At 41.6% G+C, this 25085-nt stretch overlaps 3 protein-coding genes across 5 annotated transcripts; all 3 read right to left on the reverse strand.

Moving 5' to 3' along the window:
• Positions 1 to 60: 60 nt before the first annotated feature.
• Positions 61 to 10691, reverse strand: LOC126383786 (acetylcholinesterase collagenic tail peptide-like). Of its 2 annotated transcripts, XM_050034463.1 has the most exons (18): positions 10353 to 10691; positions 9531 to 9645; positions 8709 to 8818; positions 8466 to 8585; positions 8171 to 8215; positions 8011 to 8037; positions 6389 to 6460; positions 5792 to 5854; positions 5664 to 5690; positions 5534 to 5578; positions 4823 to 4858; positions 4670 to 4750; positions 4172 to 4268; positions 3940 to 4079; positions 2934 to 3053; positions 2251 to 2380; positions 1590 to 1692; positions 61 to 957 (listed from the first exon to the last, which is right to left on the reverse strand). In XM_050034463.1, exons 2-18 carry the CDS (start codon positions 9625 to 9627, stop codon positions 888 to 890), a joined length of 1383 nt encoding a protein of 460 aa, XP_049890420.1. In that variant the 5' UTR covers positions 9628 to 9645; positions 10353 to 10691; the 3' UTR covers positions 61 to 887. The 2 variants fall into 2 exon arrangements, with proteins under 2 accessions (XP_049890420.1, XP_049890421.1); XM_050034464.1 differs by lacking the exons at positions 61 to 957; positions 1590 to 1692 and adding an exon at positions 1708 to 2046.
• A 2540-nt stretch (positions 10692 to 13231) lies between these two features.
• LOC126383767 (cytochrome c-a-like) lies at positions 13232 to 17783 on the reverse strand. 2 transcript variants are annotated; one of them, XM_050034425.1, is made up of 3 exons: positions 17545 to 17783; positions 16896 to 17070; positions 13232 to 14264 (listed from the first exon to the last, which is right to left on the reverse strand). In XM_050034425.1, the coding sequence occupies exons 2-3, from the start codon at positions 17062 to 17064 to the stop codon at positions 14116 to 14118; spliced, it is 318 nt and encodes a 105-aa protein (XP_049890382.1). In that variant the 5' UTR covers positions 17065 to 17070; positions 17545 to 17783; the 3' UTR covers positions 13232 to 14115. The 2 variants fall into 2 exon arrangements, with proteins under 2 accessions (XP_049890382.1, XP_049890383.1); XM_050034426.1 differs by having other exon boundaries at positions 16896 to 17073.
• A 2888-nt stretch (positions 17784 to 20671) lies between these two features.
• npvf (neuropeptide VF precursor) lies at positions 20672 to 22596 on the reverse strand. Its single transcript, XM_050034587.1, has 3 exons — positions 22401 to 22596; positions 21196 to 21563; positions 20672 to 20934 (listed from the first exon to the last, which is right to left on the reverse strand). The coding sequence occupies exons 1-3, from the start codon at positions 22551 to 22553 to the stop codon at positions 20865 to 20867; spliced, it is 591 nt and encodes a 196-aa protein (XP_049890544.1). The 5' UTR covers positions 22554 to 22596; the 3' UTR covers positions 20672 to 20864.
• Positions 22597 to 25085: the final 2489 nt, after the last annotated feature.

Genomic DNA, 25085 nt, shown 5'->3' on the forward strand with positions numbered 1-25085 from the left:
CACACAAAACCCCGCCCACAGACGCTCCCCCTCTTCAGGACTCTTTTAAGTGTTGGCCTAATCTTTATTGTTGTACAGTGTTTTATGAATTTAACAATCATGCAGGCAGATTATCCACTAATCACTTTTCACTGAAAACATTTTGGAGTCATGGGTTTCTTCATGCTGCTGCAATAATCACAGGTATTTTCTTGCTGCTGTTGCAGTGTGACATTCTTCTTCCTCCTGTCAGGGATCTGAACATTCACTTTAAAGGGGGGCATACTTTGGCTAGTACATTAACAGCACTGGTTATAGCAGTCTGCAGGGCACTGGTACACATTTACATGCAATATAACAGCATTGCACTTCATAAATACATGTTTCATAATACATTGCACATGAATAAACACATTTACACACCCCTGATTTGTGTACGACAGTATATATAGTATTAATAATATAATTTCCTCTTTTGGAAAAGGCTCTTTTTTCTCTCTCTTATTACAAAAGAAGTTCAGAATACAGCTTATTTTTGCATCAACAGTCAGCAAGTCATACACATTGAAACTATTTTATATGATACAATCATTAATTCATGAGAATGTTCTCCGCCATCACCGGTGTCCATAACAGTGCTGCAGCCGATGGAGTGACAGTAACAGGAAGCTGCTCCCTGAGGCCGTTAAAAGAATTAAACATCCGAGGGAGACGGTCCATTCAAAGCTTGCTGCCATGACGGTTCATGGTTCTGAGCAGGCACAAGAGCTTCCCTTCAGTACTCTCTCTCTCAGTCCATCAGTTATTTTTTTAAGGGTGAGACTTCAGTAGAAATCTGAAGTATAATCCCCATGAGCAGACAGAGGGAACTGCAAAGTGGCAATCTGGCCCTTTTTTTATTCCCCAGCTCAGGTGAAATACTTGCAACCAGTGGAATCAATGAGGCAGGAGTCGGTGCATCTGAGCTGCCCAAAGGACCTGAAGAAGACACGGAAAATGATTTTTAACAAGTGCTGCCGATAGTGCCAAGTGTATACTTGCATTTACACTCAGTTCTTTCCCAGGTTATGCAGTTCACCTCCAAATTTCAACCGTTTTGCTCATTATCAAAGGAATAGTTCAACATTTATGCTTTAGAGAGTGAGATGAGAAGATGTACACCTTGCTCATGTTGGTACATTAGGTATGGAGGTAGAGCCAGGAGTGGATTAGCTTAGCTTAGCATGAAACTTCAAATGGATTAAGCAGCTAGCCTGGCTCAATTCTAAAGGTATAAAGATAATCCTGTTTGTTAAATTTGAACAAAATTGAAATTAAAGGTGATAAATTGTGCAGAGTCGGCCATTTAAGCATCTAAAACACTGTACAGTAACTGGTGCCAGGATAATGCACCATCGTCAGTGAATGGTTTCAGAGACCTCAAAGTAAAAGTACAGTAGTTCCTTTTAAAGTGACCTTTCCAATCCTTAGATGGGTGCAATATAAATGTGCCGCTGATTAAAAAGGAACTGCATGGTGCTAACTTGGCATAGAGGATTTATAGTAGCAAGGTGTACCCAAATAAATGGATGTGTTTGTGTATACACACTGAACGCTGTCAGTGAACATACCCAGGAAGATAGGATTTGCAGGTCTGATAACCAAAGTCCTTTCCATCACACTCCTCAATGCCTTCATGTCGGTAGCCATCTCCACAGTAGGCCCACTTACAGTCTGAAGTGACGACAGGAAAAGAGATGGGGAGAGCGCAGTGGCAGAGTTAGGAGAGAGGAGGGAAAGGGGAGGGAGAGAGAGAAAACGTTACTGATTGCTTTGGCACCCGTGTGTGTGTTTCAGTGATGCCAATACAGCATTTCTGCTAATTTAATTGAACAGAGGAGAAGAGAGAAGTGAGAGGATGGCAGGAAAAGAGAGGGTGAGATTAATGAAAGATCAAGGAAAGGTTTCACAGTGCTTACTGCTTTTATCCTCTGTCATGTGGGTTCAGACTCTGCGGTGCACTGTAGCTCTGCAGGGCATCTCATGAGCAGGTGGGTGTTCGACAGCATGGATGTGTTTGTGCCTAACCTTCATATTTGAGGAATAGTTGCATTTTTTTGTACTAAAATAATGCTTTTTTAAAATCTTAATTCTTGTTACGCTGTATTACATTACATAAAAGGAGCGGTATTACAATCACTGTAGATCATCACTCTGTTGTGTTTTTTTTCTCCTTCTACATTACTGAGAGTGTCCATGTGTTCAGCTGAGCAAAAGATGCACGTAACTCACTGAGACAAGCATCGGTGACAATCTGGTTTCCATCATCACACTCCTCTCCATGCTGGGCTTGCACCTTTCCATCCCCACACGCACCAACTCTGTCTGGGACTTTCTCTGTAGATTGGAACGGCTGGAAGGGCTGGAGAGGTTGTAAAAACAAAATTAAAAAATGCTAACTTAACATTTCAGGCAAGGAGAAATCTTGGCTTTGGTAGCAAGACATTTAGGCTAAAACTAGGTTGGAATATTGATTCTGACAACCGCACATGTGACAAACTGGTAACAGTTTCAATTCAGTGTTTAAAGCTTGCTAACTCATCTGGATGGCTGGGGCAAAATGCTACTTCCGCTGCCAACATGCTCACACATATTTTTGATGACGTTGGCTTTACAAGGGTCTGTGTCCAGATGTTTCGACACAAACCAAGCCATCTTTGTGACAAAAGTGCAAACTCGATCCACTGAGGAAGACTGTGGTAAAGCCACTGAGCTAGTTAGTGGACCTTGAATTGCTATCTTTTAATATTTGTAATCAATCTACTGTTTCTGAGGTCAAAAATAAACTTCTATGCTCAAATGCTACCCAGTATAAGCTCAGATGCAAACGTGTGAGCCTGAAATTATCAATCACATGTATGTGCTCAATGTGGCTAGTTTGAAATACGTATGCTATATACTCTAATAGTTGTTACCTGTATGGGCTTCCATCCGTCTTTATCTTTGAAGTAGAGCATCCTCTGATCCTTCCTGAATGCTATTGCGTTGTCTAGACGTAGACTGTCCATCTCCTCCTCACTCTTTACCACAAATATCTGCACAGATACATACAGGAGACAGTGAAAGCAGATGAGTAGTAATCAGAGATGTGGATTTGAGTCACATGACTTGGACTCCAGTCAGACTTGAGTCATGAATTTGACAAAAATAAAAAAAAGACCTGCAACTTGACTAGGACTTTAACACCAGTGACTCATGACTTCACTTGGACTTGAGCCTTTTGACTTGAGAATACTTAATACCTTTCCCCCAAAAGCCCAAAGATGAAAAATTCTGTTTTATAAAAAAGTGTGCCAAGAGTCAGTTCATTCCATTCATTTTCTGAATCCACTAACATTAACGCTATTCATTCCCAGCAAGTCAGCACTTAATTCCACAGATCCATTTGTTTGAATCGATCCGACAGCATCAAGTTGCAGGAAAGAACTATGAAGAACTAATGTCACGTTATTGAACACCAGATGACAAAAATGATGCCAAAGATAATATTATACGTATGCAAAAACTATTCGGTGGTCAACAAAAAAACAAAATACTGTATGCAAAACATGGGGCTTGAAAATTACAGACAGGGACGCAACAACTTCCAACTTCGTTCTAAACTTCAAACTGCACAAACAGTGGTAAGTCAAGGCTAATAGCGAGCTAATGCTAAGCTAATGTTATTACTCTGTTGTTAAAAAGGCATTACATTTGGTGAAGAGCACAAGGCATGTTTGGGAGTCGAAAATCAAAGTGTAGGACTTGGCACTTGACTTGGGACGTGTAAATCTTGACTCGGAACTTGAGTGCAAAGAATTGAGACTACTTGTGACTTGCAAAACAATGACTTGGTCACACCTCTGGTATAACTGATTCAGTATAAACAAGGATTTAGTTTGGATCGTGATATTGAAAGCTAGCCGTTGAGTTGGGTCTTACTGCAGGGACTTTGCTGAGGCCGCCCCGTTGAGTGTAGCTTCCAAAAGGAGCATTATTCACACCAAGAGTGGAGTCACAGTCACAGCGACCTGGTGGACCTGGAGGACCCTTCTCTCCCTTTTCACCTACTAGATAGAGACCTGCAAAAAAATGTATGACAAAGTTAAGGGTTTAATACAAACATGCCTAAACTATACTATTGGAGGCTGATTGTGTGTGTAAGTTACTGTACCTGACGCAGGTGGTCCAGGTGGCCCTGGATGGCCGTTTGGACCAGGGGGTCCTTGGGGGCCCATGGCTCCTGAGGTTCCACCATGGCCCTTCATGCCCTGTGCAAACCAGGCAACATCCCAATATTAGAAAATACACACACACACACACACACACACACTGAAGGTGACCTACACGCCACTGCCACTTGTGCATAGCTGTGCTAATCTAGTCTATGGGGTAATCATATATGCATGGATGTGTGTGTGTGTGTGTGTGTGTGTGTGCGTGCATATATACTTTAAGTGTGTAGGCTAAGAAGATCTAAGATGGCAAAGTCCCCACAGCCCTTATGAAAGTCTATACTTAGAGCTAGAAGTAAAAGTTGAGTGACTGAATTAGTCAGTGAGAGCACGTAGCCCTCAGGTCACAGACTGAGAAAGAGCAGAGTGTCAGCGCACCACACCAGAGTTAAGGAATATTGTCAGGATGCGCGCGATGCTTCCTCGTCTTTCCTTACCTGTTTGCCTCTCTTCCCAGGCCGTCCAGTAGGGCCTCTTTTTCCCGCGACTCCCAGCTCTCCCTTTGGTCCCTGCTCACCCTGGGCAAGGATTTGGGGAATAGTCAGTTTAAATCAGATCCTTCACTGTCCTCATTGCTGAATCATCCTTACCTTCTGTCCAAGCATCCCAGGCAAACCAATGGAACCCTAAATAAAGACAAAATGAGAGCTTGATGTAAAAAAAGGAATTAACTCAGCAGAGCAGGCATAACATGCTTAATGTTTATTTAATTTGTCGCTGAGATAGAGGGCCCAAGAGAGCTCTCAACTCATGAGCCACTTTGGATTCTTACTAATTATTGAGCGAACTGCTGTAGAGTTTTTCACTCCGTAAATGATTAAGTCCATGGAGTGCTCCAGTCCTAAAACCTGGAAATGAGTTAGCATTTTAGCACTGCCACTTCCCTCATGTCGAAGGCAATGTTTTTTTTTTTTAATGGGTTTTTGATCAGATGCCTGAAATAAGGTCTGTGGTTAACATAAGCTTCAGAGACTTTACCGTTTTATTCTGTGACATAAAATACATCAGTAAATACCCCACTGGTGAATTTTGAAGCTTTTTTGTGTCTTTAAAACGGTGGTTGCTAACAAGTGGCTAAATGAGGCTATAGAACGTTATCAAGCTGAACACGGAATTACAGCCTCGTCATCACGTTAGCTTTTTACTTCCACTGATTCTGATGCATTTACGCTTACGTTAGAATCATAAATGTTTGTTTGGCAAAGACCTTTTTTTCTGCAATAATTCAAAATCAAATTGAGAAATCCCATCAAAACACACTGATGTTCTGCAATAAAAGAAAGTGACAGTTCTCTACTTACTTTATCCCCTTTTGGTCCTGGCGCTCCAGGGTCACCATATGTCCCCTTCAAAAAGAACAGAGAGACATAAATTAAGTATCTAATAATCTTTTAGTGACAAATATGTAGTGTGAAATATGACTGAATTTACCCTTTCTCCTTTGTAACCAGGCAAACCCTGAAAAGATACACAAGGAATAGTCAATGATAGACTAAACAAGATTTTTTTTTCTTTCCAAACATACAAAATCATGTGTATGATGTAAAGATGTGACTAACCTTTAATCCTGGTGGTCCCCTCAGTCCTGGTAATCCCATGAGTCCTGGGTCCCCTTTCTCACCCTAAAAAACCCACACATACGTGTTGGTTCGTATTTTAATAGTGGTGTGCCATATAAATTTATGTAAACTCTCAAGTATTCTTTAATGTGCCATGCTGCACCAGTGAGGAGTACTCGAAAGTGTGGTAGTGCCCGCAGTGATACCATGAGACCAGTCAGTGCCTATCAGCTATCGTCTGATGGTGGGGATAACAACCAATATTTCGAGAGTTCAGATGTAGCCCATCGATATCAAGTCCAAGACTTCCTCTTCCAGGTGCCACTCGTTTACACTTTGATTAGCAACTTGAGACAGGTCAAACATTTCGGCTAATCTCTACAAGCACATGACTGCAGATGAAAAAAGCTAGTAAAAAGAGAAATTGTCCCTCATGGACTGTGAACCTACATGCAACCAAAGCCCATCTGGTCAGCACTATTTGGACCACAAATGGACTACAAACACAAACCAAAATACTTCTGATACCAAAATCTTGCCTCCAGATTCTGTATACATATGCAGTTATGTGTTTACAGAGATTACCATGAGACCTACCTTGGGTCCCTCTGGACCAGGCCATCCTTGGAGTCCTGGTTTCCCTGGGAGGCCTGGAGCTCCTGTGCGACCCTACAGAAACACAAACACAATCAGTGCCAGCACTTATTGAAACTATTGCTTCATTTTCTGCTCCCTTTTGCAAAAAAAGAAGGGAAGCTAAAAAAGTCTCTACCTCTAGGATTTTGCGACAGACTCAGTTTCTTACAGTCTGAACCGAAACAGCAGGATGTTTTAACCTTGTTCTCTTAAATAAAATCTAACTTGCATTTTCATTTAATACATTAGTTCAACAGGATTATTCACTTTCTTGCCAAGAGTTAGACGAGACTCTTGGGTCTATATGGAGTATATGAAGCGACTGCCAGCAGCTGGTTACATTAGGTATGTTTGGCATAAGTTCTCAAAACAGGTTAATAAGCTGGCCTGGTTTTGTCCAAATGTAACAAAAATCAGCCTACCAGCACCTTTAAAGCTCATTCATTAACACTTTATATCTTGTTTAATCCATACAAAACTGAAGCGTAAAAATGACAAGTTGGGGTTTTACATTGGGGTTAATGTGCCTGCCTATTTCTTATATTGACTTTCTGGAATCTCCGCTGGTGCCTGCTTTCTCCTGGTCTTTTCATCTGACTCTTGGGAAGAAAGCAAATTACTTTCCAAAATGTCTGGGCTTCCTTTTATATTTTGATCAATTTCTTCTTTTGTGCTCTGCTTTTGTACTTTGTTATATATGCTGAAAATCTGCAACTTTATTTGTTCGCCAGGATGCTTCTTTCATTCCTGTTTCTCCTGAAAAAGAGCTACAGATTTTTTTAAGACTAATCAAGTTAGATAAGGGTTAGAAACAAATAAGCATGTCAAACTGACTATGACCTATGAACTCCTAATCAGACATGACAGAGGACAAAACCTTGCATGCAAAGCTTTAACGATGCCACTGAGATTTGCTAAGTAGTGGACAGGAATAAAAGGCGTAATCGATCTTGCCCTATCGCCAGTTCTTTGCAAGCAGGAGAGCCAAATGTATTACACAACAGCTTTGCGTCTCTGTGACACCTGGAACAGTATCCCAGAGCTGGTGCCATGCTAGCAGTGTGCCCTCATTTAGCTGCCTGCCATTAAAACAGCAGCCTGTAGAGACACCATGGACCTGCTGCTGTGTGGAGTGATTTATCGCGGGGAGCAAAAGCACTTAGGGAGATTAAAGTGCAGAAGTGGAGTGCTGGAGAGGCTGGATCAGCAGGACTGGAGTCCAGTACGAGGGCTAATGGAACCAGGCCAAGGAAAGGAGGAGAAAGAAGGAATAAGCAGAGGAAAAGGGGAGAAGAGGGGGATGACAGAGAGGTGAAGAGCGGGAGGATAACGGTAGACGTCTAAAGATGTGATCAAGCTTTGCTGTGTGGTTAGCGCGGCTACTGGGACTAATGTAGCATGACCCATTTAGCAGCTGCAGAGGATATTCTGAGCACATCAATAGACAAATCACATCACAGAGATTGAGGATGCGTAGAGGGGACAACAGAGAGAGAAATCCACATCCCATTATTCCAAGGACATGCGAGATGGACCAGAGAGAGATGAGCGAGAGAACGTGACATGCAGGAGGAGCGGCTCACCTTTGACCCCGGACGTCCAATTTCTCCCTGGAGGAGGACAAATGAGGGGAGAGGAGACGTAGCACTCATTATAGCAGAGAGGAACACAAGGACACACACAGCAAAATACATTACAGACATATTTCAATACCTATAAAAACAGAAAACTAGGAACACACACCTTCTCCCCTTTTGGTCCTCTTATTCCGGGTAATCCACCGTGACCCTGAAAAAATGACACCAAATTTATATCCAGCTCCATATTCTAATAGAGCATGGGACATTTGTGGAAAAATCAATACCATAAAGGTCATTTTGTTTCATTTCCATTTAACAAAATTCCCATCTACTGTCTTTAAATGGCTACAACAGGCTGGCTGCAGTATGGATGCTCTTTGATTTAATATGACTGAACAGTGGTGCCACCCCTGATGTGAGGTTTCAACGCTGTGTAGTATTTTGAAAAAGGGCCTTACCTCTGGGCCCCGGGGTCCTGGAGGCCCGGGAGGTCCTGGCAAACACCCAGGTATCACAGGTTTTTGTTTTTGCTGCACCTCTCTTCCAGGAGCACTTGGCTCCAAGAGACCATCACCATCCTTCAATAAACATACACAGAATACAAGAGGTTTCAATCAGTGGCCTGATGTGAGCATACATTTGTGTAAATGAGGTGTTTTTATGTAAGCATGCTGCGTGTGGGTGTGTTTGTGAACACCTACAGGGCTGCCCCGCTTCCACAGCTGAGGTGGCGGAGGAAAGAGCGGCGGCGGAGGTGGTGACATGAGACAACAGGGGTCAAAGGTCAATGGCTCATCCAGAAACCTGAGAGCTGACAGAAAGACAATCCACCCTGATGAAGCGCGGTCGTAAAATGTACATGCAACATGTGTTCCTTTTGTTATGTAGAGCTGGGTATCATTTAAAAAACTACCATATCAGTATCAATACCAGAACCCTTAAGGGGGCTTTTTCCCATTTCCATTGTGAAAAGTTGTGGATGGTACCAATGGAACCATTCTGTACCGTCCCCACTTTTGGTCATCAATCTGTTGGGGTACCTAGCACACAGATCTGGTACTAAAAGGTGGAGCTGTGAACACTGCAGTCTGTTGATTGGTCAACAGAGGACGGTCACTCTGCTCAGGGCGGAGTTGTGGCTGGTTTTGAGGCACATGTAACCTTAAATTTCACTACTTTACTTACTACTTTGACCATCACTTATGTTTTTATATGACATACACTTATCGGCTTGGTGTTGGATGTTAGCTTGTGCTAAGCACTAGACACTGAACTGACGATTGCCAAGAGGAGAGCAGCTCTGCAGACGGCAGCAACAGAAAGTTTGCTGATCTGGCAGGGAGTCGGGATGGTCTGAGATCAGACCTCCAGCACGAAAAGGACTGAACACAGGTATTGTCTGGCAGGAGACGATTCGATACTACTTGGTACTGGGTTATTTCAGTTGATGCTTCAAAAGCATCAAGTACCGATACCCAGCCCTACTGTTATGTGATGGTCAGTCTTACACTCACACGACTTACCAGAGCGGGCTGAGAAGATACTGTCCATGTAAGAGTGACGTGCCCATGCAGGACACAGAAGAATGTGGATGGACACTGCAAGCTGGACCAGATCCATCCTGACGGTTTACCTTCCCTAAAGCGCAAAACACAAGCTGTAAAACACACACACACACACACACACACACACACACACACACACTGGCTACACACTGGCTACACACACTCTATTTCTGCTGAGCTTAATGCAGTTACTGGCAGCTGCCACTTTTCCTTACTCCCCTCTAGAGGGTGTCACTATTTGATCGCCCCCTTAACCTGAGTCCTCTCTCTTTCCTCGTAGCATAATAAATAAACTTGTTGCAGCTCCACACTGCAGCAGATGCAGCCACCGCTGTAATTCCAGCCATGCCAACAACCTTCTCAGCCCTGTGCCAGAATTAGACAGGGGCTGGGGGGGAGTGGGCTGTCACTCAGGTTTATTATGACTTCTGACACTTTATGACAGAAGTCATAGTAAATAACAGTGGTAGGCTTAAACATGGGTTACAGGTCCATACACACAAACATGTCCAGTATGATCATATTCATCTGTTAGTGGATGCAAGAAGATGTTAGATGACATGAAAAAAAAAAAAAATTATAATCCCGTGTTGAACCACGTGCAGAAAATATGATGCACCGGGTTCAATCACTAATCCATAGCTTCGTTCCTATGGCTCAATATCAGCCCCTATATTATCTAAAGAAATCTGCAGGATGCCTTAATGCTGTGATGATCCAGAAGCGTTAAATGGAATGTCATTCACATCCATGGCTTTTAATGCACAAGATCCACCTTACCTTCCACTTGAAATTGCGCCGCACTTGTAGACACGCTGTCTGGCACTCCTCTAACCCAAATGAAATGCAGCCGTCCCACAGACTGTGGCTCCTCTTGGCATTTGGCGTGCTGTGGCCAATCTGGACCGCTAATAAATCTGATCCACTTATCGACCCGCTTCTTTTTCCCCCGCCGGTCAATAACAACACAATTGAGGAGGGAGGACCTTTGTTTTTTCCTCCCGGCGCTAAATGCCCTGCAGATGCCACTGAGTGGAGCCAACACAGCGGTGGCAGCTCTGGTCCCAGCGGGTCTGGACACTGTCCCATTAACTGTGGTGTCTTCTGGATCGACCTGAGTGCAGCTGACTGGATGGCTGGAATGGCACTAACATTTTATGTCGGCATGCTTACACCCGTTTGGCACGTTTCATGTCCACAGTGGTGTTGATGGTCTCTTCAGATGTTAAATGGCGCCATCTGCTGGATTATCTAGCTCATGGAATAAATAATGGTAAAATCAATACTCCATATTCTTACATAACTTCACTCTCCATTTTTGACACTTTCTGACATACTTATGACTGATAACTAAGGTGAAACTATTAAAAAATGTATAGATGACTAAAATGAGTGCTTTCTGTACTTTATTTATTTATAACTGTAGGGTGAGTTGAGGTAAAATGGGACATCAGGTTAAGTGGGACAGTTACTTATTGTAATGATTTGAAATGTGCAAAATCAACAGCCAGTCACCCAAACTGATCTTGAATTGTTGCTACAACAATTCTTGCCATTGGTCCAACATCATCAGAGTGACTATGATCCATCTTTACAGGAATACTGTGCAGTGTGAGCAGGCCATAGATTTGAACAGGCCCCCAAGAAGTGCACTGGGCTTTGAAGCCAATTTCTGTAGTGGCCAAACAAGGGTACCGCAATACTGTCACGTGATGCCATTGGCCTCAAAAAGATTTTTCCCATAGACTTACATTAGGAAAGAGACATCTGTCAATCAGTGGATACATTTTTTTGAGTGTTCTGATGACTCTTTCCACCATCAACATTTAATTAATTTAGTTTGATAACATTTAAAAGTCTAAAAGAGTTGCAAGACTTAATTATTTTATCCTCATTCAAGTTAGCAGAGGGCTAAACAGGAAGTCAGCCATTAGGCCAGTGGAAGTTGGCTGCTCGGCTAGCACGCTTGCTCTATGGGCCTAATGATGCACCAATCATTCTGATAATTTCATGCCACGGAAACAGTGTCATGTGTCACTAAGCAGCTTTCAGAGGAATGAAAGGGGTCCTGCCTTTAATGCTGTGTCCAGGTGTCTTTATACATCCATGAGTGTGAGCCAGGCCCCCAGGAAGTGTGCTGGGCTTTGAAGCGAATTTTCATAGTGGCCAAACTGTGGTACTGCAGTTTCCGGGGTCTGTCACGTGTCCTGCAGCCCAATAAGACTTTTTTCCACTGACTAAAGAGATGTCCGTAAATCAGTGGATACATTTTTTTGAGTGTCACAACCCGAAATGAATCGTTTCACTATCAGGCTTTGATCCATTCAGTCTGATAACATTTGTAAAGTCTAGAAGAGCCACAAGATTAAATAATTTTAGCCCCATTCACGTTAGTAGAGCGCCAAACTGCTCCTGCTCTATGGGCCGCACAATGCTGAAGCAGTGCTGATCATCCAAGTAACTTTATATGCAGTATTTGAACCATTTTGGCTTCATGCGCCACTGAGTAACTTTGATAGGAACTAACTTTGCTGTAACCAGGTCTCCTAATACATCCATGGTGTGAGCACGTGGTCAGTTAAGCAGCATATGACATTATACTTCTCAATGATGGGGCTGTCAATAGAATTCAATAAGGTAACAACCTGTAGTGGATCATAATGGAGTGGTTTAACCACTGGTTGAATCACACAAACTCACAAGAAATGTGAGCTAAACTGGGACAGCGTTGTTCATGTAAAATGGGACACCATTTTATGCTTTATTTATGCTTTGAAACTACCATATCTATTAATGGGTGAATGTCTTGACCCCTGATTACATGATTGTGGTTAATGGTGATAAAAATGGAAACATAAAATCGTTACTTTTTGACAAGAGTGACTGACAGGCTATGTAATTGCAATGAATATATTTTAGGCCACTTCATCCTGTTAATTTTTTTATTATTCTGATTACATGACTGACATGTTGACAGGACCAGAATGAAATGTTGTTCAAACTTATTATCATCGGCAAGTTGCATGTCATTATTGTGTTGTAATTGTATTACTTTCATCAAACTGAAATGGCCTGTAGTGCCAAAAGTAAAACATTTACAAACAGCTCCTCCTGCTACATTGAATTACATGGTTGTTTTCTGTTTAAAAAAGTGTTTCCATCGACTAAGCAGCAAAGAACCTGATCTTTTAATCTAAGAACAACTATCCCACTTTACCAAACAGGCTGTCCCACATAACCTTAACACGCTGCCTGAGTGTGAGTGAGGTTGTGTAGCTTCTAATATTGTGTTTTAACGTTTCATTTCAACATTAAAAGGATAAAAAGGCCTAAGATGATTTAAAGAAACATCACTGGAGGAAGTTAACAGTTATTTCGTAAGTCTACTGGGCCATACACCAAAAAAGGTGTGTCACATTGCCTTAGTTCACCTTTATTTCTTGTTTAATCATGTTGTTGACGTTAACTCCTCTTTACCATACTGTGTCAATACTATGAGGTGAAGTCGAACACATGACAGACAATAATGTGCCCAACTAACTGAGTAAATAACTACCTAAATACATCTACACAATTTGTACAATATTAACTGAGTATGTCATTTCAGTGTGGAAGGAAACAATAAAGTATCACATGGAAAGAAGGGACCACTCAGATAATTCACTGAAGCAGAAATATTTTATTGCCACATCCGTTTTCTCAAGTCAAGGTCAAGGTATTGTCTAGAAAAGTGACAGCAGGGTACAAAACAGTAACTCAGTGTAAAGAATAGAATAGAAATGTAAAAAAAAATGGGATTGGCATTTTTCAATATGTGATTTTAGGCCAAGTTGAAGAACTGTAAGTATTACTTTGTCAAAAAAAATCAAATAAAATCATAAAAAAATGTCTGATTTACTGTAAATCTGACAAATCTGCTCTGAAGTCAAATACACAAGTTAATTTAGAAAACGTAGAAATGTGAAACATTTTAAAAGTGCAGCTTTATAACATTTAACGTCGCCCCACCCACTGGCTTTAAAAAGAAAACCAGACAGTCCAGCACCATTTAAGACAAACACCTGTTTTTTAATGTCTACTCATTTTAAGACTGTAGAAAAAAGCCCCAACATATAAACAGAAAGATACTTAACAAGTTATAATATAATAGAAAAATAAATCTGAAAAAGCAGCAATCAGAAGTGCAGTAAGAGGCAAAAATGCAATGTGTGTAGTTCCTGTGCGAGCTGTTGTAAATGTTTTAAGGTAAACAACTCTGTTTTTAGAAAATCCCAAAGGAAGGCTGCCTCTTTAAGAAGCCTTGACTGAGAACAATCTGGAAAACCCACGAGTTGCACGAAGCCTGACTCATGTGATAATTAAAAACAGTCTCCCACACACAAAAACAGTGTGGCAGCATTGCTGTAATGTAACAATATGTACTCATGGAAATTTTAAAAACTATTGTATATTATGAACTTTAAAACAAAGAGCACACTCAGTTTTTTCCTGTAAATGTACAGTGTCTGTCCACAGCTGCATGTGGGTGTTGTGTGACAGTACATTAGGAGGAGGTGGCATCCTTCAAATAGGCTATAAGATCCAGTCTTTCCTTTTTCTTTTTGATCCCAGCAAAGATCATCTTGGTGCCAGGAATGTACTTCTTAGGGTTTGTAAGGTACGTGTTCAGGGTTTCCTCATCCCATATGATACCTAAAAAAACACATACACATCAAACACATGCAACAGTGTACAATATGTTTTCATAAACAGTATCTTATTCTATAAGTACGTTACAAATCTGCATCTTCACCCATCTGATGACTGTGTTTCGGTTTTAGTCAGAGGTGAAATCTCACAGTCCTGCTTGTTCAGACCTGCTGCAGTGACGCTGAGTGGAAGTCCAAACAGGAAGACATTTTCATGCCTACTCTATCATTTACTCCCTCTCTATCTCCCACTTTCCTGTCCAACTCGATCAGCTGACTGAGGGCGTTTGCTCCTGCAGTTACACCAATCAGATTTTGCCACAGCCTGTGAGCCAATCATCTTGTCGCTGTGAAATTTTAAAACGGTTCCTATCTCTGCTGACATTTCAGCGTCAGATCTATCGATCAAGGTCAGTGTTAAGTGTAAATAAAAACAGAAAGCGAGGATTTGTAAATCTCTCTTGACCTGTATTCAATTGAATACAATCCAAGGGCAAGATATTTATTGGTCAAACTAATAAACGTCATTATTTTTTATAAATATACTCTCATTTTGAAATTGGGCGTGGAGCATGTTCACAACATGTTAACAACACTCAGTAAGCGTTTGGAAACTGAGGACACTAATTGTTGATGCTTTGAAAGTGAAACATGTGACTTTAGCTGCTCAACAGTGTCAACAGGGTCTGCATTTTGTGCTTCATAATGTGCCACACATGTTCAGTGGGAGACAGGTCTGGACTGCAGGCAGGCAGGTCTAGTACCTGCACTCTTTTACTACTAAGCCCAGGTGCTTTAACACGTACAGAATGTGTGATCATGAGCCCATGTAGTAATATCCTTAATACAATCATGTTGGTTTTAATGAAGTACAGCCCGAGGGTTCAAAGGTCACCGCCATTCAGTGTTGGTTTTCAGCCTTGCCCCTTACATGCAGAGATTTCTGCTGATTCTCGGAATCTTTTGATGATATTATGGATTGTAGACGGTGAAATCCATAAATTCTTCGCAGTTGTGCATCGAGGAATGTTGTTCTTAGACTGCTGGACTATTTTCCCACACGTTTTTTCAGAGAGTTGAACAACTGAGTCTTTCGAGGACGCCCCTTTGTTACCAGTTATCCTGTTTACCTGTGGAATGATCCAAGCAGGTGTTTTTTAGCATTCAACAACTTCTCCAGTCTTTTGTTGCTCCCATCCCAACTTTTTTGGAACATGCTGCAGGCATCAAATTTAGACTGAGTGTATATTTTACAAAAAAAACAATAAAGTTCGTCAGTACACCGTATAATACACCGAGCACCTTCTCTCCTTCTCTCTCTCCTTTGCTAACACTCATGTCCTGTTACTGCATCTTGCTAACTCAGCCGTACTGCATGTCACTAACTCGGCTTCTTCTCCGGAGCCTTTGTGCTCCACTGTCTCGCAGGTTAACTTATATCGCAGCGGTGCCTGGATAGTGTGACGTGTGTGGTTGTGCTGCTGCCATGGTCCTGCCTGATGCCTCCTGCTGCTGCTGTCTTTAGTCATACTTCTACTTCTATACTATCACATATTAATATATACTTTCCACATATTGCACCACAATAGCCGTAACTATAATTATAATATTATTGCTTTAATTAATGTTGTTGTAAGCTTTTATCATTACCGTCTGTCCTGCATCTCTTTCTGTCTCATTGTGTCATATGGATTACTGTTATTATTATGCTGATCTGTTCTGTACGATATCTATATCTATTGCACGTCTGTCCGTCCTGGAAGAGGGATCCCTCCTCAGTTGCTCTTCCTGAGGTTTCTACCGTTTTTTCCCTGTTAAAGGTTTTTTTTGGGGAGTTTTTCCTTATCCGCTGCGAGGGTCCTAAGGACAGAGGGATGTCGTATGCTGTAAAGCCCTGTGAGGCAAACTGTGATTTGTGATATTGGGATTTATAAATAAAATTGATTGATTGAGTTTGAACATTAAATATTTTGTCTTTGTACTGTATTCCATTGAATATATGTCAAAAATGATTTGCAAAACGATCTATATCAATATCATGATATGAGACTAGATTTTGGATAATATGGCACAGTGATAGTTTCTGTCTGACATCATACAGCTCGGGATAAACAGTAAAGGAACGACAGTGAGGACACCAGCATCTTTCTAAAAACTTTAGAAACTTGAAACTAGAAACGCTTGGAGGTACCACAGAAAAAGTCAGCGTCTTCTCTCTGGGAACAATGGAAACAAGTACCCTTTAAGTCTCTTTTCACACGAGTCTCTCCTGATTGCAATTAAAATATTGCTCTCGTGTGCTGCTTTTGTCTCTAAAGCAGTTGTGCTTCCTATTGGTGCTCGACTCCTAAATGTCAACGAGACTCTACCTGTTGACTGGATTCAGAAGTAATCATATTTATTATCAATTTTCCTGTAGCATGAACTGATGATGCCATCTCCTTCATATTAATGCAGGACAAACGAGAGAATACATCCAGGCTGCACGTGTGCTCTCTTGTGTTTCTAATTTCCCTGTTACTTCAGTTGCATCTTGAACAGTTTGCTTTTTATGTGAAAGGTCAGTTGACTATAAGTCGACCGATCTGTCAGTCATTAGATCATTTCTCTCCAGCTTTTTCTTTACGAGCCATACCTTTATCTACGTTGGCCTGTGTGTAGTTGAAACCAGGTGCCTGTCCTGTCTTCCTCCCAAACAGACCCCACAGATTGGGTCCTGTCTTGTGCCGTCCCTTCTCTTCCACTGTGTGACACTGGGAACATTTCTGGACAAAAACCTTTTTCCCTTTTGCGATGTCCCCCATGACCAGCTGCTGGGAGAAGAGGAAATGATTACAATCAATGGGTGTTACAGTCAGTCATAGGCTACGAAACTGCAGGAGTGAGTGGAAAAACACTGAAACAAAATGTGAAAGTGGAATGAATACATGGTCTGAAAGTGTTTTGGGCACAATGTAGCCCAGGGTGCATGGGTAAAAGGTACTCTCACATTTCTTTCTTCGATTGTTGTTTTAAAGTCATGAAACATGAGTTAATGTGTAGGAAGAACTACAAAAACAGATGTAAAGAGGAAACTGAACAACTGTTTGTGTACTCGCTTGGATGAAAACAATCGCTGTCACCAATAATAATAAAGTTTTCCTACTTTAACTATTGAAACATAAGCCTGCATGATAAAACAGTGAAGTCTAGAAGCACAACAGATTAGACACACACTACGTCGCGATGGTAACATGTCTTCCGCCTGAGGTAGACACTGAAAACAACCAAAAGACAAACCCTACCTGTCGGGCTCGTGTTGTTGATCACCTCCAGGTAAAACTTTCCTCCGCTTTACAAAGTCAGACTTCTTTGCTTTTTCCCTGTTGTTTGTAAGCTGAAAGTTTCCGAGCCTCTTCCTGCTGGAAACTGATCGTTTCACGGACACGACCGGATTTGAACCTCTATTCAAAAGCTTTTAAATTTAAGCAGGGAGTGGCTGTTGGTGCGGGTTGGATAAGCTATGATAAAAAGACGTTGCGCAACTCAGCTGCAGTATGTGGGTCACACCCATCAAGGTGAGGTATGTTCACGATGTATGGGAATGCATCTGCTGCTGGAGGTGATAGTAAATAAGATGTTTTTTATGCAAGTCAGAATGTGTCACTTTGACTTTGGGGCGTTGTTGGGATTATGTCACAGTCATGTGCTCCTACGTTATTAAATGATTGAAGTTGCAGAACAAGTTTCTCCAAGGCCACCTTCAAGCTCAGGCAAACAGTGCTCTGACATGCTGGAGACACCTGAGTGGACCCACAAACAGGGACCACCAACATAGTCCCTATGTCCCCTCCCCTTTTGTTGTGGATGCACAACCACAGCAGTGGCGCCCCTAGAAATCTGAGGGTCAGATGGGGCCACTTGAAATCTTGGGGTGGCACACCAAAACCAAAAGCCATAACTGAATTTCAGAATTTTTATATTGCTGTTGAAGTTCATAGAGGCAGCACGGTGGTGTGGTGGTTAGCACTGTCGCCTCACAGCCAGAGGCTTCGGAGTTTGCATGTTCTCCCCGTGTCAGCATGGGTTTTCCCTGGGTACTCCAGCTTCCTCCCACAGTTCACAGACATGCAGGTTAATTGGCGACCCTAAATTGTCCGTAGGTGTGAAAGTGAGTGTGAATGGTTGTCTGTCTCTATGTGTCAGCCCTGTGATAGTCTGGTGACCTGTCCAGGATGTACCCTGCTTCTCGCCAAATGTCAGCTGGGATAGGCTCCAGCCCCCCCGCGACCCTCAAGAGGATGAAGCGGTTACGAAAATGGATGGATGGATAGTAGCAAAAAAAACCCCTACAAAACAGAGACAAACAATGAACCATGAACAGACAATGAGAAACATAAATTAATATTTCATGTCCAAAAAGGTGTAGAAAGAAGCAAAATGCCTCACAATCGATCAACCGCACATTTACACCACTGCACTCCTTTATACCTGAGAGCCAATATTACCCGTGTATAAAACAAATACAAAGATACGAACTGAGAATACCGACAACAGTATCACACTGAGTGTGCTTTACATTTCCTCCAATCATTTCTGTACCTTGTGAAAATATTGTCTTTGTACCTCTTTTTAGACTTCAGATATCTTTACTTTGTTTGATTTCTTCACCCAGTGCGTTCCACAGAATCACCCCACAAAGTGGTACGAGATTTAATCTACCTCTTAAGTTCTACCCCTCACCTGTCCAAGAACATTTTTTGTATGTTGCCAGGTAGTAAGTATTTCTTGCCTTGTATATGACACATGGCTTAAAAAAACAGGATATTCGTGTGTCCCAGATATCCAACATTGTGTAAAATTCTTCTGTTCTTCAAAAAATATCACAGTGACACTGAGAAAAGATCCTGTGCACTATTCCTGCTCAGCATTACAGTATATTGGTTATACCAACATTTAGGCCTTGATGAAGGTCCAGAGGGACCGAAACGTTAGTATAACCTACAAACTGATGGTGAGCAACAGCAGTGCGCCGGATCATCTTTTCTCAACACTCAAGTGATACTTTCTAACGCACCTGCATCTGAGGTAGTTGGATGTTTGAATAGCTCCTTTTAGAAAATATGTCGCAGTAGTAAAATTTCAGCTCTGAATAATGAAATGCATCATAGGTGAATTCCAGTTAGCTGCTTTGGTTTCAGGCTCCTGGTGTTGTGCACGCTGGCTCACTGTCACACTGTCAGCAGAGTCGTATTGTTAAAGGGGAACTACACCCAAAACTCACACGTGTTATTCCTCTGGTCTAAGGCAGTCCAAAAATATTAGTAAACATAAACAAGTCTCCCAAATCCAAAAACTGGAGTGCTGAATCTCTGAAAAGGTCTGAGATGCACTTCTCAGTAACTCATGTTCACACTTATTGACTGAACTTGCAGCCCGTTCTGCGGCTGCATCACTCTTTCTCTCAATACTGGCCCGATTTCAAAAATGTTTGCCCTCATTAGTCACTTGGACACAAAAGCATTCTTTAAACCAGCTACTATCTACTAGTTACTAGTTTCTGATGCCTCTGTTCCATTTAGGTATCTTAGTAATCCATACTAGTGAGCACACCAAGGCTTTTCTGGTCCTGACAAGTGTCTGCCTTTGGAAGAGTCTATGAGAGCAGATTATTTTGTCAATGTAAGAGCAAGGATTCAAAATGTGTCATATTGGGATATTTGGACACCTGATAAGCAGCCCTCCTTCTTATAAAACATGTAAGTGCTATCACTGAGGACAGTCATCAGTTTGATTTAAACTGGTACGCACAGCAGGCCTTAAATATTTTGGAGGTGTCAGATGTTAACAGACACCATCATGTAAAATGTTTGTTTAATACAATGGGGTAAGATGTTTTATTACAACCAGACACCCTGACATGTTGGCCAGATGAGTGCTAGCAGTGTTATTCAACAGTTCTTAATCTCTCCTCTCACCTGCTAGAGAGCAATCTGATCTAACCTCTAAACTCAAGTTCACGAGGACAATGGATGGACAGGGACACATGACACAGAAATGATGGACTCTATGGGTCATTCCCTGGGCACTGGCACCTTTATTTACCTCTCTCCGGGAGAAAGGTACGAAGACACAGGCTATTATTTTCTAAATTCAACAATCTGTATATTTTATGCTTCCCTTTGGACATTTGAAGAGTCTGTGATTTGTAACTGTGATGGTTTGGGAACACTGGTGGTAATTCTCCGTGGTGTTTGTCTCCCTCTAGTGGTCAATGATTGTAATGACCTTCCCTGCTTTCTTTATGGCAGCTTGTTAGATGCAAAACTCATTTGTCCATCAATATGAGGCAAATATCTTTAGATTAAAAATAAGTCTAAAGACTCAATAACAGAGCAAAAGAAAACCAGAACGACTCACTTGAAACTTTTAATATTATAGTTTAACAGGTTTTCTGTCACAATAATAACAACTTTATTTATTTAAAAGTGACAATAAATTTAAAATACTTCACCTTATTTATTCTTGGACATTTTAACATTTAACGTTTGTCTTCACGGTAAAAACAAGGTATGCTGATATTTACATGTTATAAGACCTCTGTGTTGGCCTTTCTCATCCTCTTTCATCCTTTAAAGCTCTTTTCTTGCATCTCCACCTCTTCGGAGCTGGTTGTAAAGTCAAAATCTTTAGCCCTGTGGGAAGAGCATACATAGTTTGTTATTCAAAATAAGCACAACTGATAGGTGTGTAAGGATGTTAAACTAAACTGGAATTAAATGAATAACAGCTGGTGATCTGTCACCTAAAGTATGATGAGGGAGGTGATAAGTGAATTTGTCTAACTGTATGGTGACGTAAAACATCTATACAGATATATGTGCAAACCAAAGCGTTATGGCATCCTCTTTTGAATTAAATATGAATGTTAGTCATTATGGACAAGAGTTGCCTACCAGTGTAAACCAGTGTTTAATAACCAAGTATTGTCCAGAGTCCTAAAGAGGCTCCAGTATGGACTTCTTCTCCCCAATCTCTGCGGCAATATTGGGTTCTGTGCTTCTCGAACATTGAGGCACTTGGCACACATTTCCCATGATCGCCCAAACCTCTGGGGCATGTTGGGGGTCGAGTTTGGGGCACTGTCATCACCAGGAACACTCTCCCTCCCGAAGCGCATGGGCATGTTGGCGTGCAGTTGGAAAGGTTTGGCAGTAGGCGGGAAGAGCCTGATGATGGACGGGAGGCTGATTTTGCTGGTGGTGGGGATCACGTGTACGCTGAAGCTCTCAAGATCCAAACTCCTGCTGATTTCATTTTTTGTCTGCGAACAAAAACATGGTGAGGTCCAGATAGGTCTCATATACGAATATTTGTCAATTCATTAATTAGTGAACCAACAGAAAATTATTCAACTAGTTTTATAATCAGTTAATCTTTTTCTTTTAATCAAAATTTCCAAACATTTGCTGGTTCAGATGTGAGTATTTGTTGCTTCTCATTGAAATTTATAATAGTAAATGACGATGGTAGCAATATCCTAGAAGTAAGCTGGACAAAGCAAGCAAATTAAATCAGTCAGCTTAGGTTGACCTTAAGTTAGACCTTAGTTATTTGAGAGAATAGTCATAAGATTATTCAATATTCAAAATAATTCTTAGTTGCAGCCTAGTTTTTATTACTAATCTTCCTTTCTAAGTAAGGGCACATCATTTTATGTTATTTCATACATATTTAAGGGCAAACACCATCAAAATACCCTCCAGTAAAAAGGTTTTATTTGACTAAATGTGTCTATTGTCAGTCATTTAAGTCCATTTGCAAATGGTGGTATGAAAGCAATAATGCATTAACTATTGCTTTGCTATAATGTAAAACAAAAATGGGTAAATGTGATATAGCAGATCCACTGGTATGTGTCGTAAAAATACAGTTGTATCCAACCAGCAGACCCCAAATCCCCAAAATACTCAGTTTACTATCATATACGACAACATTAAATCCTGAAAAAAAAAGGAATCAGAGATAGTTTGGATTTTTGTCTCAAAGATGAACCAGTTGTCGATCGGCAATTAATGAATCGACTAATCTTTTAAGCTGGAAAACCTAATAACATGGATGGAATAAGCATCTCTGTTCTGCTAATTGAAATAGATCTTACCTGTTGGTGTGGCTGTGTCCTCATGGTGTGTGTTCCATCATTGCTGCCCGGCAAAGTTTTATCACTGTGGATTGATTTCCCATGGACCTGCCGGTTGAATGCTGCTGCCCCTCCCAGCATCAGGAACGCTGACAGAAACACCGTGGTCAACATGTTAACAGCAGGAGATGTGTTCTTGCAGGACAGCACCAGGACATGTGTCTTATTTCCTGCCAACCACTCTGTTATTAAAGACCCCTGAAAACATACGTCACCTGTCGCGTGTGATAAAGACACACACACACACACACACACACACACACACACACACACACACACACACATGAAAAGGACACATACACACATATTTTCTGCCTCTCATTTATACTGAGCAAATTCCTGTCTCAATAATCATCCAGCTCTGAAGAACACATCTGAAAAGACATGTGGCCTAATTGGCCATTCAAAACAGGCATTCAGTGGAAATACTGTCAGTATTTCCACTGAATGCCTGTTTTGAATGGCCACTATTCACATTCAATACTTGTGATATACCTTGTATTGTCCAGTTCTACCCAGGCTGTATTTTTTCTTTACTGTAGGCTTTGCTAATTATTTCCAAGCCAGCAATTCCAATTAGGCAAAAAAATCTTGTGTAGCAAGCTTCATTGAAAACACTGAAAGACAAGTTGAGGTTTTGCAACCTTTTATTCATCTTCTCAGACATCAATTAATGACGAGCTGCATATATATTAGCTGCAATAGGAAGAGGAACACTGAAGATTACTGGTCGAAGGCTTGGTATTATGCTCTGGCCTGTACTAAACAAAGAAGAGAAACTAAGTGCATTATGGGAAGTGCAGGATCCAGTGTTTTTCCCCCAGTGACCCATAAGACACACTACATAGAGGATGGAGATGTCAATATTCTACACTTATCAGCCACAACATTAAAATTACTGACAGATGAAAAGAATACCTTCCATCATCTTTGAAGATGATCATCTTCATTTGGCGGGAAACATTGTTTAGCGGCATTTATGTGGATGCCACTCAACATGCACAACCCACCCAAACATCATTACAGACCAAGCACACCCATCTCATTGCAACGGCCCCTTCAGCAGGACAATGTGCCTCGTCACACCTCAAAGCCGGCTCAGGAATGGCCTGAGGAACATTGTTAAGACCTCAAGGCATCTACCGGGCCTCCAAATTCCTCAGATCCCAATCCAATCAGCAAGCATCCATGGGATGTATCAATACCCCAGAGGTCTTGCTTCCACAGGTCAGACCTAAGTCCGATCCATGATGGGGCCTCTAACCTGTCGAGGCATGGACACAGAACCTCTGGGGGTGTTTTGTGGTGTCTGGCACCAGGGCGCTGGTGGTGAACCCTTTGAATCCTGTGGGTTGCGAGGTGGGGTATCGGCACGCTCCATGGATGCTTTATTGGACTGGGATCTGGGGAATATGAAGGCTGAGTCGATGCCTTGAGCTGTTTTTAATGTTCCTCGGGCCATTCCTGAGCATTTTTTGTGGTGTAGCATGGTGCATTGTCCTGCTGAGAGAAAACTACCACTGGGGTGTGCTGTTGCCACGAGGGGGGCTACTTGGTCTGCAAAGAGCGTTTGAGTGTGTGCGTGTCAAGTGGCATTCACATGAATGCCAGCCAGTACCCAAGGTTTCCCAGCAGAACGTTGCATTGTAATGAGATGATGAATATTATTTTCTACACCTGTGAGAGTTTTTAATGTTGAGGCTGATCAGTGCATATTTTTGTTAAAACAAATCCCATGAAAAGACCAAAAACTAACAATAAACTAGAGACCATCATGCAATGGAATCACTTTAGCTGCACTACAGCTATCCACGACTTAAAGCCACAGTGTGTAGGAATTTCTCCCATCTAATGTTGAAATCATATATTGCATTCAAACGATCATATATTGCATTCAAACGGATAGCGCACTCTAGCGCCTCACTGTTTCAAATGCGTATTGCAACGGTAGCTGCTGTGTACCAAAAAGCTATGATAACATTGATGAAACCATGTCATCCGATACTTCATGGAGTATTCATTCAGGCTCCTACACAGACACACGACGTGACGCAAGTCGCTCAACTTCACACACCTCATCCCTCTCCTCACATCACTCCGAAATTCTCCTTTTACAAGAATAAGTCAGATTATTGGTGGAGGGAATAGTACATCAATGATGACATATTTATGAATGCAGACATCAACTTTTGCCAAAAAACAATTGAAAATGCTACTCAATGTCCCTTTAAAGCAAATTTTGGCCAGGGGTGTAAAGAAGGGGGCAATTTCCCCTTAGCTATTTCCGACCCTACTACTTCCCCGCCACCCTTGCTTGGACTACGCTCATCTTTCGAATTTGACCTTCATTTTAATTTCAGCTACACACCTGTAAAGTTCTGTGAATGCATCTTGCACGGTCGCTACATCATCGCGTTTATAAAAATCTGTCCACAGAGAGACGTATAAACATCTACTAAAGTTCTCAACAGCTTCTGTGGTAGTTCCTGCTACAGTATGTGTCTCGAGGTCAACATTTTGCCTTGATGATACACATACAGACTTACAATACCAGCTGTTGTGACGTTGGCTGTTAATTAGTCCATCTCTCTATACTTTCCAACCCCAGCCTGGGGCCGGGCTTAGGAATTTCATAAAACAGCTGCG

This window comes from Epinephelus moara, chromosome 22 (assembly GCF_006386435.1).
Source record: "Epinephelus moara isolate mb chromosome 22, YSFRI_EMoa_1.0, whole genome shotgun sequence".
NCBI classification, from domain to species: Eukaryota; Metazoa; Chordata; class Actinopteri; order Perciformes; family Serranidae; genus Epinephelus; species Epinephelus moara.

Coding starts and splice junctions, on each gene's coding strand:
- LOC126383786 (XM_050034463.1), bottom strand. CDS start 9,627: ATGGATCTGGTCCAGCTTGCAGTGTCCATCCACATTCTTCTGTGTCCT. Junction 4,080..4,171: donor ACCTGGACCACCTGCGTCAG/GTACAGTAACTT, acceptor ATTTTTTTGCAG/GTCTCTATCTAGTAGGTGAA. Junction 958..1,589: donor TGCAAATCCTATCTTCCTGG/GTATGTTCACTG, acceptor TGTCTTCTTCAG/GTCCTTTGGGCAGCTCAGAT.
- LOC126383767 (XM_050034425.1), bottom strand. CDS start 17,064: ATGGGGGACATCGCAAAAGGGAAAAAGGTTTTTGTCCAGAAATGTTCC. Junction 14,265..16,895: donor ACAGGCCAACGTAGATAAAG/GTATGGCTCGTA, acceptor GTGTTTTTTTAG/GTATCATATGGGATGAGGAA.
- npvf (XM_050034587.1), bottom strand. CDS start 22,553: ATGTTGACCACGGTGTTTCTGTCAGCGTTCCTGATGCTGGGAGGGGCA. Junction 21,564..22,400: donor GGACACAGCCACACCAACAG/GTAAGATCTATT, acceptor TTTTGTTCGCAG/ACAAAAAATGAAATCAGCAG. Junction 20,935..21,195: donor TTAAACACTGGTTTACACTG/GTAGGCAACTCT, acceptor CTCTTCCCACAG/GGCTAAAGATTTTGACTTTA.